General features: G+C 43.7%; 1 protein-coding gene across 1 annotated transcript; it reads left to right on the top strand.

The window, feature by feature from the left end:
• Positions 1-1,941: 1,941 nt before the first annotated feature.
• Positions 1,942-15,612, top strand: PHOSPHO1 (phosphoethanolamine/phosphocholine phosphatase 1). The gene is made up of 2 exons (XM_069953733.1): positions 1,942-2,025; positions 11,477-15,612. The coding sequence occupies exon 2, from the start codon at positions 11,486-11,488 to the stop codon at positions 12,227-12,229; it is 744 nt and encodes a 247-aa protein (XP_069809834.1). The 5' UTR covers positions 1,942-2,025; positions 11,477-11,485; the 3' UTR covers positions 12,230-15,612.

The following is a 15,612-nucleotide window of genomic DNA, read 5'->3' as shown; positions in this document are numbered from 1 at the left end:
TCAATCGTTATCGTGCGAATTCGCACGATAATCGTTCCGTGTAAACGCAGCATTACAGCGAACGATTAACAATAATTCTAGGGTCAGATCTAAAGGCCCTATTCTACAGACCGATTATCGACCAATATCATCGTTATGGCCGATAATCATCCCGTGGAATAGAAGGCAACGATTAGCCAACGTCGTTCATGTCGGCTGATTGTTGCAGTCGTTTGTTTTTCAACAAACGACTCGTACAGCAACGATCTGCTGCCGTCGCTCTGCGGAATAGGAGCGGCGTCAGCAGACACTGCTATATGCTATGGGCTGGCCAGACGATCTAGACGATCACCCGGACAGCCCCCCTCCCCGGACTCACCCGCTCACTGCCGACGCATGGAATAGCATGGACTGCTGACAGCGCTCATTTGCTCCTCCAGTCGGCCCGTGGAATAGGGCCTAAAGGGTACTATTACACGGAACCATAATCGTCCGAATCCGCCCTATCCGTCCGATTATTGTTCCGTGTAATAAACACAGCAATCAGCAGATGACAGCGGTTTGGACCTATAATTGTCAGCCACTGACCGCGCATCGCTACGAGTACTAGCCATGTGTGGCGGGTGACTGACGATTCCACGAACACCATACTTTACCTAACCATGTTGCAGGGCTTCTCCTGCGCTCCTTCTTCCTCCCGGTGCTGCGCACGGGATCAGGAGTAGGAAGGAGCGCAGGACAAGCCCTGCAACATGGTTAGGTAAAGTATGGTGTTTAAACAAGGGCTGCAGGGACATTGGTAACGATGTCCCTGCAGCCCTCGCTAAACGATTATCGGGCCGTGGAATAGGCCCGATAAACTGTTTACATTATTGATCGGCCCGTGGAATAGCGTCCTAAATCAACGACACAGGAACGATTTTTCAATTGTTGCCTGCAAATACACAAAACGTTGAAGTTAGAACGATATAACGATTTTTCGCACGATAATCGTCCCGTGTAATAGGGAAAAGAGTTGCAGATTTACACCATGGATTCTATTACAGATTAAGGCCACCATGTAATTCTTACACAAGGTGCGGATGTTGCCTTCAGGTATGGAGCGGCCATGCTGCGTGTAAGATGAGCAGGGGGAGATCCAGCATTCCCATGTGTACACCTCCCAGCCATCGCTGTGGTGACAGATTCCAGGAAGAGGCTAATGAGTTGTATTCTCCTATCAGTAGCCATGTCTATAGCTATTAGAGCAGCTATGTGACAGCTGCCACCTCCACAATGACTCTGCAGATTCTGCACAGGTGAGTATGGGGCATCACCTGTCACCATAGATGGCTGTGCCAGGGAGAACCTGATCAGCCCTGTGACCCATAAATAATACAACTATTGCTGTGTAATTGCACTGAGGCTGAGCATTACCTTCACTGGGGAATGCTGAACCATGTAGTGCACCGCTAGTTGTAGGTATGTACCAGTCAGCGGACAGCTGTTTCAAAACTACAACACCCAGCAAGTCCTGACAACCTTCATGCCAATGAGGCAGTGTTCTCTGGCTCCTTCATCTCCAGCTGTTACAAAACTACAACTCCCAGCATGCCCTCACAGCCTTCGGCTGTGAGGGCATGCTGGGAGTTGTAGTTTTGCAACAGAAGGAGGTACACGACATACTTTACTCACTGTCAACACTCTTTTCAGCAGAAACTGAAATCACCTTACGATAAATGAACAGACAATTCGCGTATGAAAAGAGGCGGCCCTTCAGCGTTACTTAAGATGTGGGCGTGGTTTCGCGACGTGGGCGTTACTCTCTCCGCCCACACGGCTGATTGTGAATGGAAGTGGGCGTGGTTAATTGCCGTGGGGTGCCTGACGTCCCTCCCCCTTGCGGCGTCCTCTGATCACCGTTAAGCCTTCCTATTGGCTGCCGTCTTTGTGACGCCATGCGATGCGATACAGCCGGTTCTCCTCTTGATATAAAATATCGGAGGGGACAACAGATAGGACATCATCTAAGCGCCCACAGGAGACATCAGCCGTCAGCAAAAGAGCGTAAGATAACCCTGCAAACCTCCCCGTGCATGACATGGACTGTCCTAACCTCCTGTGTTATTCAATAAGGGGGGAGATACCATTGGGGGACAGTAAGGGGGGTTACTAGTAGAGGGCAAAGCAAGGAGTGGGAGCAACCACTAGATAAGTGGGGGGGAGAATGATATTGTATATTATATTTTAAGGGGGGTTTATGTTAGAATTAGTCACGTGTGCTAAGGATGCATACACTAAAATAGCAGCTGGATATATTGCCTATTTATTATACAGTGTAGCATACCTGTGCTGGCTTCACATGTGGACTTTGGTCTGACCTTAGTGTCAGTACAGGAGCCATATAATAAGGGAATGGAGTGCATGTACTGATATAGTTACACAAGGATAGGCATGAGAGTTACTTTTAGCTTTGTCATAAATGCTTTTCTAGCATCCTCTCCCTTCATCTGCCACCTCCCTGCTTTCTTCTACTTGGTGGACTCCTTACTTTAGGTGGCCATAGACATACAGATTATTTTATGCGTAAAACATCTTAAATATGATGGATCTATATGATGATCACTGGTATAGATCACTATATATTATTGTGTGTATCCACCAGACTGTATACGTCCCCTCTAGGGAGCTCGGAGGGGGGCAGGGAAACCGCTGCAGGAAAGACCCGATGTAACTGTACCAGGGATAGCGCTAGATGGACTGAACACCTCTCTATTACAGCACAGGACTGCACACCTCTCTATTACAGCACAGGACTGTACACCTCTCTATTACAGCACAGGACTGTACACCTCTCTATTACAGCACAGGACTGTACACCTCTCTATATTACAGCACAGGACTGTACACCTCTCTATTACAGCACGGGACTGTACACCTCTCTATTACAGCACAGGACTGTACACCTCTCTATTACAGCACAGGACTGTACACCTCTCTATTACAGCACAGGACTGTACACCTCTCTCTATTACAGCACAGTACTGTACACCTCTCTATTACAGCACAGGACTGTACACCTCTCTATTACAGCACAGGACTGTACACCTCTCTATTACAGCACAGGACTGTACACCTCTCTATATTACAGCACAGGACTGTACACCTCTCTATATTACAGCACAGGACTGTACACCTCTCTATTACAGCACAGGACTGTACACCTCTCTATATTACAGAACAGGACTGTACACCTCTCTATTACAGCACAGGACTGTACACCTCTCTATTACAGCACAGGACTGTACACCTCTCTATTACAGCACAGGACTGTACACCTCTCTATTACAGCACAGGACTGTACACCTCTCTATTACAGCACAGGACTGTACACCTCTCTATTACAGCACAGGACTGTACACCTCTCTATTACAGCACAGGACTGTACACCTCTCTATTACAGCACAGGACTGCACACCTCTCTATTACAGCACAGGACTGTACTCTCTATTACAGCACAGGACACCTCTCTATTACAGCACAGGACTGTACACCTCTCTATTACAGCACAGGACTGTACACCTCTCTCTTACAGCACAGGACTGTACACCTCTCTATTACAGCACAGGACTGCACACCTCTCTATTACAGCACAGGACTGTACACCTCTCTATTACAGCACAGGACTGTACACCTCTCTATTACAGCACAGGACTGTACACCTTTCTATATTACAGCACATGACTGTACACCTCTCTATTACAGCACGGGACTGTACACCTCTCTATTACAGCACAGGACTGTACACCTCTCTATTACAGCACGGGACTGTACACCTCTCTATTACAGCACGGGACTGTACACCTCTCTATTACAGCACGGGACTGTACACCTCTCTATTACAGCACAGGACTGTACACCTCTCTATTACAGCACAGGACTGTACACCTCTCTATTACAGCACAGTACTGCACACCTCTCTATTACAGCACAGGACTGCACACCTCTATATTACAGCACAGGACTGCACACCTCTCTATTACAGCACAGGACTGTACTCTTCTCTATTACAGCACAGGACTCCTCTCTATTACAACACAGGACTGTACACCTCTCTATTACAGCACAGGACACCTCTCTATTACAGCACAGGACTGTACACCTCTCTATTACAGTACAGGACTTTACACCTCTCTATATTACAGCACAGGACTGTACACCTCTATATTACAGCACAGGACTGTACACCTCTATATTACAGCACAGGACTGTACTCCTGTCTATTACAGCACAGGACTGTACACCTCTCTATTACAGCACAGGACTGTACATCTCTCTATTACAGCACAGGACTGTACACCTCTCTATTACAGTACAGGACTGTACACCTCTCTATTACAGCACAGGACTGTACACCTCTCTATATTACAGCACAGGACTGTACACCTCTCTATATTACAGCACAGGACTGTACTCCTCTCTATTACAGCACAGGACACCTCTCTATTACAGCACGGGACTGTACACCTCTCTATATTACAGTACAGGACTGTACACCTCTCTATTACAGCACAGGACTGTACACCTTTCTATATTACAGCACAGGACTGTACACCTCTCTATTACAGCACGGGACTGTACACATCTCTATTACAGCACGGGACTGTACACCTCTCTATTACAGCACGGGACTGTACACCTCTCTATTACAGCACAGGACTGTACACCTCTCTATTACAGCACAGGACTGTACACATCTCTATTACAGCACAGGACTCCTCTCTATTACAGCACAGGACTGTACACCTCTCTATTACAGCACAGGACTGTACACCTCTCTATTACAGTACAGGACTGTACACCTCTCTATATTACAGCACAGGACTGTACACCTCTATATTACAGCACAGGACTGTACTCCTGTCTATTACAGCACAGGACACCTCTCTATTACAGCACGGGACTGTACACCTCTCTATATTACAGTACAGGACTGTACACCTCTCTATTACAGCACAGGACTGTACACCTCTCTATTACAGCACGGGACTGTACACCTCTCTATTACAGCACAGGACTGTACACCTCTTTATTACAGTACAGGACTGTACACCTCTCTATTACAGCACAGGACTGTCTGTACACTTCTCTATTACAGCACAGGACTGCACACCTCTATATTACAGCACAGGACTGTACACCTCTCTATTACAGCACGGGACTGTACACCTCTCTATTACAGTACAGGACTGTACACCTCTCTATATTACAGCACAGGACTGTACACCTCTCTATTACAGCACAGGACTGTACACCTCTCTATATTACAGCACAGGACTGTACACCTCTCTATTACAGCACAGGACTGTACACCTCTCTATATTACAGCACAGGACTGTACACCTCTCTATTACAGCACGGGACTGTACACCTCTCTATTACAGTACAGGACTGTACACCTCTCTATATTACAGCACAGGACTGCACACCTCTCTATTACAACACAGGACTGTACACCTCTATATTACAGCACAGGACTGCACACCTCTCTATTACAGCACAGTACTGCACACCTCTATATTACAGCACAGGACTGCACACCTCTCTATTACAGCACAGGACTGTACACCTCTATATTACAGCACAGGACTGTACACCTCTCTATTACAGCACAGGACTGTACACCTCTGTTACAGCACAGGACTGTACACCTCTCTATTACAGCACGGGACTGTACACCTCTCTATTACAGCACAGGACTGTACACCTTTATATTACAGCACAGGACTGTACACCTCTCTATTACAACACAGGACTGTACACCTCTCTATTACAACACAGGACTGTACACCTCTCTGTTACAGCACGGGACTGTACACCTCTCTATTACAGCACGGGACTGTACACCTCTCTATTACAGCACGGGACTGTACACCTCTCTATTACAACACAGGACTGTACACCTCTCTATTACAGCACGGGACTGTACACCTCTCTATTACAACACAGGACTGTACACCTCTCTATTACAGCACAGGACTGTACACCTCTCTATTACAGCACAGGACTGTACACCTCTCTATTACAGCACGGGACTGTACACCTCTCTATTACAGCACGGGACTGTACACCTCTCTATTACAGCACAGGACTGTACACCTCTCTATTACAGCACAGGACTGTACACCTCTCTATTACAACACAGGACTGTACATCTCTCTATTACAGCACAGGGCGGTACACCTCTTTATTACATCACAGAACTTGCTTACTCTCTATTACTGTACAGGGCTATACACGTCTCTATTACAGCACAGGACTGCTCACCTCTCTATTACAGCACACCTGTCTACTGTCTATTAAACACCTTGGGGCCCCATGGCACACAACGTTACTTAACACCAGGATTATTAGAAAGAGGTGCAGTGCTCTGTAATTGTTCCAGATGGCGCTATATACCACATCTTTAGTTCAGCTGTAACTTCATTGGCTGTTACCACCATTAAATTTCACCAGTGAAATGGAAAGGAACGATTAACAAAAATGTGATATCCTCCCTCAAAAGGGGGCGTATTGTGCTACATTAGAAAAAAAAATCCTTTTCCAGAAATATTACTCTTATTTATGGGCCTCCGTCTGGTATTGCAGCTTAGACCCATTTACTTAAAACATTATTGTAATATTAAAAAAAAAAAAACACAAACAAAAACCTTGGACTTGTCCCTCCTATGATTGCTAGATATAGCTAGGTGAAGCATATGACTGAGCGCTTCACTTTCTGGCTTGTTGCTCACTCTGACTGCGAAAATCTTTTTCTTTCAAATCAACTGGTTGTAGAAAGTCATATAGATTTGTAATTTGCTTCTATAAAAAAAAAATCTCAAGTCTTCCAGTACTTATCAGCTGCTGTATGTCATGCAGGAAATGTTGTTTTGTTTTCAGTCTGACATAGTACTCTCTGCTGACATCTCTGGCCAAGACTGGAACTGTCCAAAGTAGGAGAGATTTTCTATGAGAATTCCCATAGAAAACCTCTCCTACTCTTGAGAGTTCCGGTCTCGGCCAGAGATGTCAGCAGAGAGCACTGTGTCAGACTGAAAATAAAATACCATTACCTGCAGGACATACAGCAGCTAATAAGTATGGGAAGTCTTGAGATTTCTAAATAGAAGTAAATTACAAATCTATATAACTTTCTGACACCAGTTGATTTGAAAGAAAACGATTTTCGCTGGACAACCCCTTTAAATCAGATTGAGCAGTGAGCCAGCAAGTGAAGCGCTCAGCCATAGGCCGTATCTAGCGATCAATGGGGGTTGCAGTACTGAGACCTTTACCGATCCTGCTTTTGACATGCCTGTAATCCAGCACAACCCCTTAAAGGGGAGGTGCTGCTTTTGTGACCAATTTGAGTGTAAGGGGCCTATTCCATGGAGCGTTAATCAGCCAAATCGGAGCGATAATCGGCCCGATTCGGCCCATTATGGCTCTGTGGAATAGAGAGAACGATCAGCCGATGATCGTGTCATCGGCTGATTGTTTATTTAGGTTCAGACCTAAAATCATCGTTCGCCACCAGCGCATCGCTACGGTGGAATAGCGGTGTGTGGCGGCAACCGACGATTTCAGCAGCATCATACATTGCAGGTCTTCTCCTTCTCCCGGTCCCGCGCCTCAGCAGCTTCAGAGCGGGGCTGTCTGAACTGACAGACCGTTTAGCCAATCACTGGCCTGAACTGCCACGGCCAGTGATTGGTTGAGCGGTCTGTCAGTTCAGAGAGGCCCTCTCCGAAGCTGCTGCGGCACGGAACCGGGAGGGAGAAGGAGAAGACCTACAGCCCAGACAGGTAATATATGAAACAAGGGCTGTAAGGACATCTGTAACGATGTCCCTGCAGCCCTCGCTAACAATCATTGGGGCCGTGGAATAGGCCCAATAAACGAGCGCCGATCTAGCAGATCGGCGCTCGCTTACGTCGTTGATCGGGCATTGCGCAGCCCGTGGAATAGGACCCTAAAGTATAGTGTAACAAGTTGGCGCTGTATGAGTAAAGCCATTATTAAAGGGGTTATCCAGCGCTACAAAAACATGGCCACTTCCCCCTACTGTTGTCTCAAGTTCAGGTGTGGTTTGCAATTAAGCTCCATTTACTTCAATGGAACTAAGTTTCAAAACCCCACCCAAACTGGAGACAACAGTAGGGGGAAAGTGGCCATGTTTTTGTAGCGCTGGATAACCCCTTTAAGAAAGGAGCTGTGTATTCTTTAATCCTGGATAACCCCTTTAAAGGTTATGATTAGAAAAATATGTCTGCTTTCTTGCAGAAACAGCACCTGTCCTGTCCACAATGAGCACGGTCACTCAGCCCTATCCACTTCAAAAGGGGCTGCAATACCAGATCGAACCCAAGGACAGAGGTGGCGCTGTCTCTGGAATAAAGCTATGTTTTTTTTTTAATCCTGCATAATCCCTTTCAATCTAGAGCTGACATGACATTGTTGCTGGTAGTTTCTGATCACAATGTCATCAAATACAGTAAATATAGAAAATCACTGACAGAGATGGAAAAGCAGTTTAATAGGGATCTATTATGGTGCGTTTACACAGAGAGATTTATCTGACAGATCTTTGAAGCCAAAGCCAGGAACAGATTATAAACAGAGAATAGGTCATAAAGGAAAGACTGAGTTTTCTCCTCTTTTCAAATCCATTCCTGGCTTTGGCTTCAAAAATCTGTCAGATAAATCTCTCTGTGTAAATGCACCATTCGGCTGTGATTGAGATGAAGGATCCCCAGCTTTACCTCAGCATCGCCATCTGCTTTGCCCAGCAGTTTGCCAGCTAGTTTGCCATTTGCTTTTCCTAGCAGATCTATAATCACTGTATCAGTCCATGCATGTGATTAACCCATATTCAGCTCCTTAGCCCATTGCAACTGTGTTAAAGGGAATGTGTCACTGACTCACTAGGTTTATGACCTAAGGGCATTATAAACTAGTGACAGTCATGCAGATTACAATGATATATTACATAGAAAGTATAATGCAGCTGTTGTCGTATCCAGGAATACCCCTCCCACTGCTGATTGATAGCTGTCTACTCATATAAGATATAGGCAGTAAATCAGTGCCCAGTGGGTGGAGGAAGCGGGTCCTCATGATGGGGGAGGAATACTTTCCTGTGCTTTGTGTCCTAGATATCTTCAAAGATAGAAGAGAGGCGGCATTACACGATCACTCTACAGAGCTTATACATTACCTAGTGACAGAATGTAGCTAGAAGTCAACATATAGTAACATTCCTTTAATTTGTCATCTCAAAATCCAGATATTATCATAGTCCACAGCTTTCATGCAAAGGTTTTTTTTTTTTCCCCATACACGTATTTGTATACTTTTTTATGGTATCCCTCCCAAAATGCAGAATGTGTCACTATCTGCCATTGCCTATTCCTATTAATACCGGATTAAAGGAGTTGTCCATCGAATATCTTTTTCTTTCAAATCAACTGGTTTCACAACGTTATACAGATTTGTAATTTACTTCTATTTAAAAATCTCAAGTCTTCTTATACTTATCATCTGCTGTATGTCCTGCTGATTTTTGAAATAGAAGTAAATTGCAAATCTATATAACCTTCTGAAACCAGTTGATTTGAAAGAAAAAGATTGCGGATGGACAACCCCTTTAAATAAAATCACACCAATAAAGAGGATTTGCATTATTCTTAGATAGGTCATAGGATTTAAAAAAAACATGGCTGCTTTCCTCTATCCTGGTTCTGTGTAGAATGTGGTATTGCAGTTGACATGCTTTGAAGTGTATGGCGATGGTTGCAATACCGCAAACAACCTGGGGACTAGTGTGGTGCTGTGTTTGCTCTAATTCTTTACTACATCTTTAAGCCTTTTTAACCCTTCTGATGTCAATGAGCCATGTGAGAAGGTCACAATGGTAGTCAGAGAGTCAAGGCCTCAGCAGTGTCATCTTCTTACTTATCGTAGTTGTTTTGCATGTGGAATATTCTGTGACTGAACATCCATGTATTATATCAGTTTGTTACACTGGTGTATTCATGTATCAGTAATGCGTTGTCATGCGCAGCCTCTGTATGGGCAGCTTTGAAGCTCCAGCAATACCCGCCACAGTGCATTACTGTGACTCCAGAAGTAGACAGCATCAGATGCACTTGTTATATAATACGTGTATTAAATATGTAGCAATACTAAAGTAATTCAATTACTACCAAGCTTAAAGGGAGAAAACTTCGGTAAACACTAAAAGCCCATGGGGGGTATGGGGTGGTGGTGACATAATAAAGAAGTTATACAGTACTTACTGTCCTCTTGCCGAATCACAGACTAGAAAATTAAATTAAGTTTATTACTATCTGTACCATAAAATTACTCTTGTCAATCTCTTGATTAAAAGATTAAAAAGGAGTAAAATCTCTGAAAAACAACCAGAAAGCCAACTATATAGTTACGAAGCATATGTATGTGGTTACTATGCCAAAACTCGAAGGGCCCTCAGATGTATGTACCCCAGTATATGTGGGCTCAAGTAATGTGCAGTGATTGGGTAGGAAAAGTCAGGGCTGGTGGTTATCGTTCTCTTGCCCCCGCAGCACAGTGCCACCAGCTCACTCTCACCCTTTGGTCTCCAGTTTCTCTGAACCTCTTGAGTTGTAACAACCTGGCAGGATCTACCCGCTCAGTAAGTCAGTGACTGCAGAGATATCCTGCTTCAGTCACAGATTGACTGTGTGAGCATTTGTGAGCCCCAGTGTGACATCGCAGGACCGTTACACATGCCAATTATGGGCCAAAACAAGGGTAATGGCGCCAGCTTACAGTCAACAGACAGGCAATGTTCATCCGCTTATCGGGCCATTAAAAATCATCGGCTGTCAGCCACACATCTCCCGTGTAATAGGGGATGTGCAGCTGACAGCTTATTAAAGCAAAGGACCGTGTGAATAATTTTGCAATTGTTCATTTAGCCTTGGTAGCGTGATTATCAAAATTAGGCTCGGTAAACGAGCACCAATCAACAATATTACCACTTATTTATAGGCGATCAGCCCATGTACAGCCCTAATGTCTAATAGGTTATAACGGGCAGTTCAATGTTATGTGCTTCTTAAGGCCCTATTACATGGGCTCATTGTTGGTCAGTGTAATAGGGTCAGCGATCAGCTGATTGTTTACCTGATCGCTTTGTTCTGATCAGCCTAAAAACCACTGCCTGTCTGAAGCACATCGCCCTGTGTAATAGGGGATGTGTGCCGATGGCTGATTAAAACAAAGGACTACATGAAGGGTCTAGCAATCATTTGTGAAGTCTAGGCCGCATGATTACCAAGCTGTGTAATAGGCTCAATAACCGAGTGCTGATCAACCAGATCAGTCTTCATTTACTAAGCTGCTTGGGCCATCTAATATGGCTTTTACTCTGTGGAGTTCAAGAATAATTTTGCCGCTAATACAATTAACTGACTATGATATTGTGTCGTAGGTGACAAAGATGGCCTCCAACCACAAGTACCTTCTTGTTTTTGACTTTGACGAAACAATAGTCAATGAGAACAGTGATGATTCGGTGGTTGAGGTTGCGCCTGACCAGGAACTTCCTGACTGGTTACGCGAAAGCTTCCAAGATGGCTATTACAACCAGTACATGCAAAGGGTACTTAAATATCTCGGGGATAAAGGAGTGAAGGTGAACGACCTCAAAGCTGTGTATGAAAAAATCCCCCTATCGCCTGGAATGTCTACTCTCTTCCGTTTCCTGGCCAAGAATCAAGATCGCTTCGAGATCATCCTGATTTCCGATGCAAATATGTTCGGCATCGAGAGCAATTTGAAAAGGAATGGCTATCATTCTCTCTTCCGCAGGGTTATCAGCAATCCTACCAATGTGGAAAACAGCGGATATTTGACCCTCGGGCCTTATCATTCTCATAGTTGTCCTCAATGCCCGGCCAACATGTGCAAGCGGAAGATAGTGACTGAGTACCTCAACGAACGAGCCCAAGAAGGAGTAAAGTTCGAAAATCTTTTATATGTCGGTGATGGGGCCAATGATTTTTGCCCGACCGTTATATTTACTTCCACCGATGTTGCTTTCCCTCGGAAGGGCTATCCTATGCATAAACTTATCAGAAAGATGGAAGAGAAACAGAAAGGGTCCTACAAAGCTAAGGTGGTCCCATGGGAATCGGCAGATGTGGTTGCACAGTATCTACAGGCTCTTCTGAACAAGTCTTAGGAAATATATAACATTAAGGCTCTGAGCACTATGATGTGTCTCTGTGTCTACTCTCTGTTTTACTATGCAGTTATGTCAACTTCCGACAACCCGTCCATAGGGTTGTCGAGTTGTCCCTCACATGCCAGTGTTCAAATATGCTAATATCTTCTCAAGGTACTATGGACTGTTTTTTTCCTTCGCTTATGAGCAGAGAGACTTACATATTACTATGTATCTGTCCTCACTGAAAAACAAAGAACAGTAACTTTTTAACTTCTTAACATTTTCACAAGTTGCTAAAGCATGAAGATGCATTATCTATATACCTCGCAAATCCTAAGAAAGACGTTCAGCATTCTGACACAGAAGGGGGGTATCAGATGTTCTGTGGGGGTTGCCCCGTATGGAAAGTGATTGGGAGCCATTGATTTGCACGTACTTCTTGATATCACTTAGTAAGAATTTTTTCCATGGGTCAGTGGGGCCCTCATCTATAGATACCATGAAGGGCTCAGATGTGGATATAGTACCTAGTAGTAGGTTAGACTACTCTTTGTCCTTTAAATAGATAGGTTCTTATCTGAATATAGGTTGCTGCTGTTCAAAGGGGTCGTCTGAAATTCTAAGTTAGTACATGAAGTGTCTTTGTAGCCACATATTAGATCAGTGTTGCCAAAGCTGTGGTCTCTAGCTGTTGCAAGACTACAAGTTGCATCGGCTGTCAGGGCATGATGCAACATCTGGAAAGCCATAGGTTGGAGAACACTGATCTAAAGTATGGCTACTAGGAGTATCTCCTTCTCTGGATGATCCAGCATGTCAATAATTACAATGATAGGGGTGATTTTAATAGAGATTGTGTAATGCATTATTTTGCCTGCGGGGGCACTGCAGGGAAACTAAGCACTTGCTCTTAGGTTTATCCACAGATTGCAGGACACTCTGTGATCAGTTTATCATCAGTCAAATTTGCATTGTCCAGAGTGGAATTACTTTATTGGAATCATGATTAAGAATGTGGGGTTAGGTACATAGATCAATATTTTTCTTAGATACATATATATATGTACAGTAGATACACAGAATAATGTCTCTACAACATAAATGGGTCAGCACAGTGAAGACATTTACCTTTTATAGGTCTTCTTCACTACAGTCAGGTCTTTTCCAGTATCACAAACAAAATCTTGAAAAGGGTTGTCTGACAAGAATGAAAAAAAAAAAAAATTCTAAAAAAAAAAAAAGCACCTATTTTCCCAGAACTGCAATTCAGCATCATTCAAATGAGGCTGCAAAGTAGGAAAAGAAAACCATGTGGCCAGTCAGGCATGTTCTTAAAGGAAATGTGTCACCATGGAGATGTTGAATCTACGGAGCATTAATACCCGAGCAGATTGTGGGGATATATTTAGTATAACTTGTAATTTATTCATGTAAATCTCTGCTCATTCTGGGGTTGAATGGGTGCTGTCATTACCAGTAAATAATGTTAAAACAGCAGGGGAGGAGATATACTACATCTATGCAACTTACTTTTTTCTTTTTTTTTTTGCCTGTTTTCTATATGAAATACAATGTTACACATTCGGCCACTAGGTGTCTCACTTACTGTAAAACTGCAGTCAAGGCTCCATCACTAAGGCCATTTGGTCTTTAGTAACAGCAAAAAGAAGACCAAATGCAGGAAGTGATGCCAGGTGTCCCTCTGCTCTGCACAGAGTATCCCAGTGACGCGAATGCTGATTGGCCAGTGGTCACCAGGAATGGGGCAGTAAAGAGACCACTGCAGCAGGGATTTATGTGAGTAAATAAAGTTACACAGAATCATTTCCCACAATACTATGTATCAATCGGCTCTGCTCCTCCTGCTCTGTAACATATTGCATGTTGTACAGGACTGGTTACCTTTAAAGTGAATGTACCACCAGGTGCATCACTTTGGGTATTATATCTTAATGGCTTTGTATCTGGACGGAGATGCCGGTGGCGTGGTCCTTTATTTGAATCACCACTTAGTTCAGCCCCAGGGGTGACAATCTCCCCTTCCGTCTGTGACGCAGCTCTATTAGAATTAATGGAGCTGTGTCATATAGGGGAGGGGAATCCATTAAGGTATAATACCCAAAGCGATGTACCTTATGGTACATTCACTTTAAGCCGGTCATACACTTCAGATAGCTGTTGTTCGACTGACAGGAATCTCTCCTGATCCCTCCAGACTTTGTTGGCTTACCTTCTCTTAGAACAAAAGGATTGGCATATTGAAATCCAACTGTCTGATCCTGTTGTAATCGACTTCTGCTATCGGGAGAATTGGGAGAGTCTCAAATAAATTCAATGATTGCCTGGTTATGCCTAGTTTTAGCATAAGCATCTTCATCATTGTCAAACACTACTATGAACCAGTCAGTTGTATCAAGGCATGGGTTTCCTAAAGGGATTGTCCAGTCAAGATGACCGCTATCCATATGCCCTGTCACAACACATGGTAATCATAGGGGAAAATACAAGGACTGCTACACCTTTAACCTAATACACTGCCATCACATTTACAACAAGCACAATACACCATACTTTCACTCTACAAGTATATATGAGCCTGTGGATGCCAGATCTCAAAGGAAGCCTATGTACTGAAGTCTGACATTAAGGGGTATTTATTTTTTAGACTAACTTATTAACTTTTGGGGTTTTTGTTAAACAACTTCTACCGCAGAAGGAACTCGGTACTTCCAAGGCGCAAAGTCATTTTATAAAAAGGGATCCTCTAAGAATATAAGCGTATTGTAGAGCTATGAGATGGAGTATGGTCCTCAGGAAACTTAATAATAAATAAGTGTATTTATTCTTAGCATTAATATTACGTATTGGAGAATATGCTCAGTATTGTCTGTTTATATGTTACATCCCGTATGACTATTATTTCACCTAATGTTTATAACATTTTACTTGTAGAATCTATATATCAAACCTATTCATATAACCACCCCCTATCCTATCACTCTACATCTTCCCCTATTACTCCATATAACCTCTCCTAAATCTCTTCCTATTACACCATATACCTCCCTATATTTCCTCCTATTACTCCATATACCCTCCCCTATAGCTCCTCCTATTACTCCATATATCCTCCCCCTATATCTCCTCCTATTACTCCATATAACCTCCCCCTATATCTCCTCCTATTACTCCATATAACCTCCCCTATATCTCCTCCTATTACTCCATATAACCTCCCCTATATTTCCTCCTATTACTCCATATAACCTCCCTATATCTCCTCTTATTACTCCATATAACCTCCCTATATCTCCTCCTATTACTCCATATAACCTCCCCTATATCTCCTCCTATTACTCCATATACCCTCCCCTATATCTCCTCCTATTACTCCATAT

The sequence above is a fragment of the Dendropsophus ebraccatus genome, chromosome 14 (assembly GCF_027789765.1).
Source record: "Dendropsophus ebraccatus isolate aDenEbr1 chromosome 14, aDenEbr1.pat, whole genome shotgun sequence".
NCBI classification, from domain to species: domain Eukaryota; kingdom Metazoa; phylum Chordata; class Amphibia; order Anura; family Hylidae; genus Dendropsophus; species Dendropsophus ebraccatus.
The sequence above is the reverse complement of the archived record's forward strand: the minus strand, read 5'-3'. Positions and strand labels throughout refer to the sequence as shown.

What these genes read in the sequence shown, in the direction of transcription:
- PHOSPHO1 (XM_069953733.1), top strand. Translation starts at nt 11,486, where the DNA reads ATGGCCTCCAACCACAAGTACCTTCTTGTTTTTGACTTTGACGAAACA.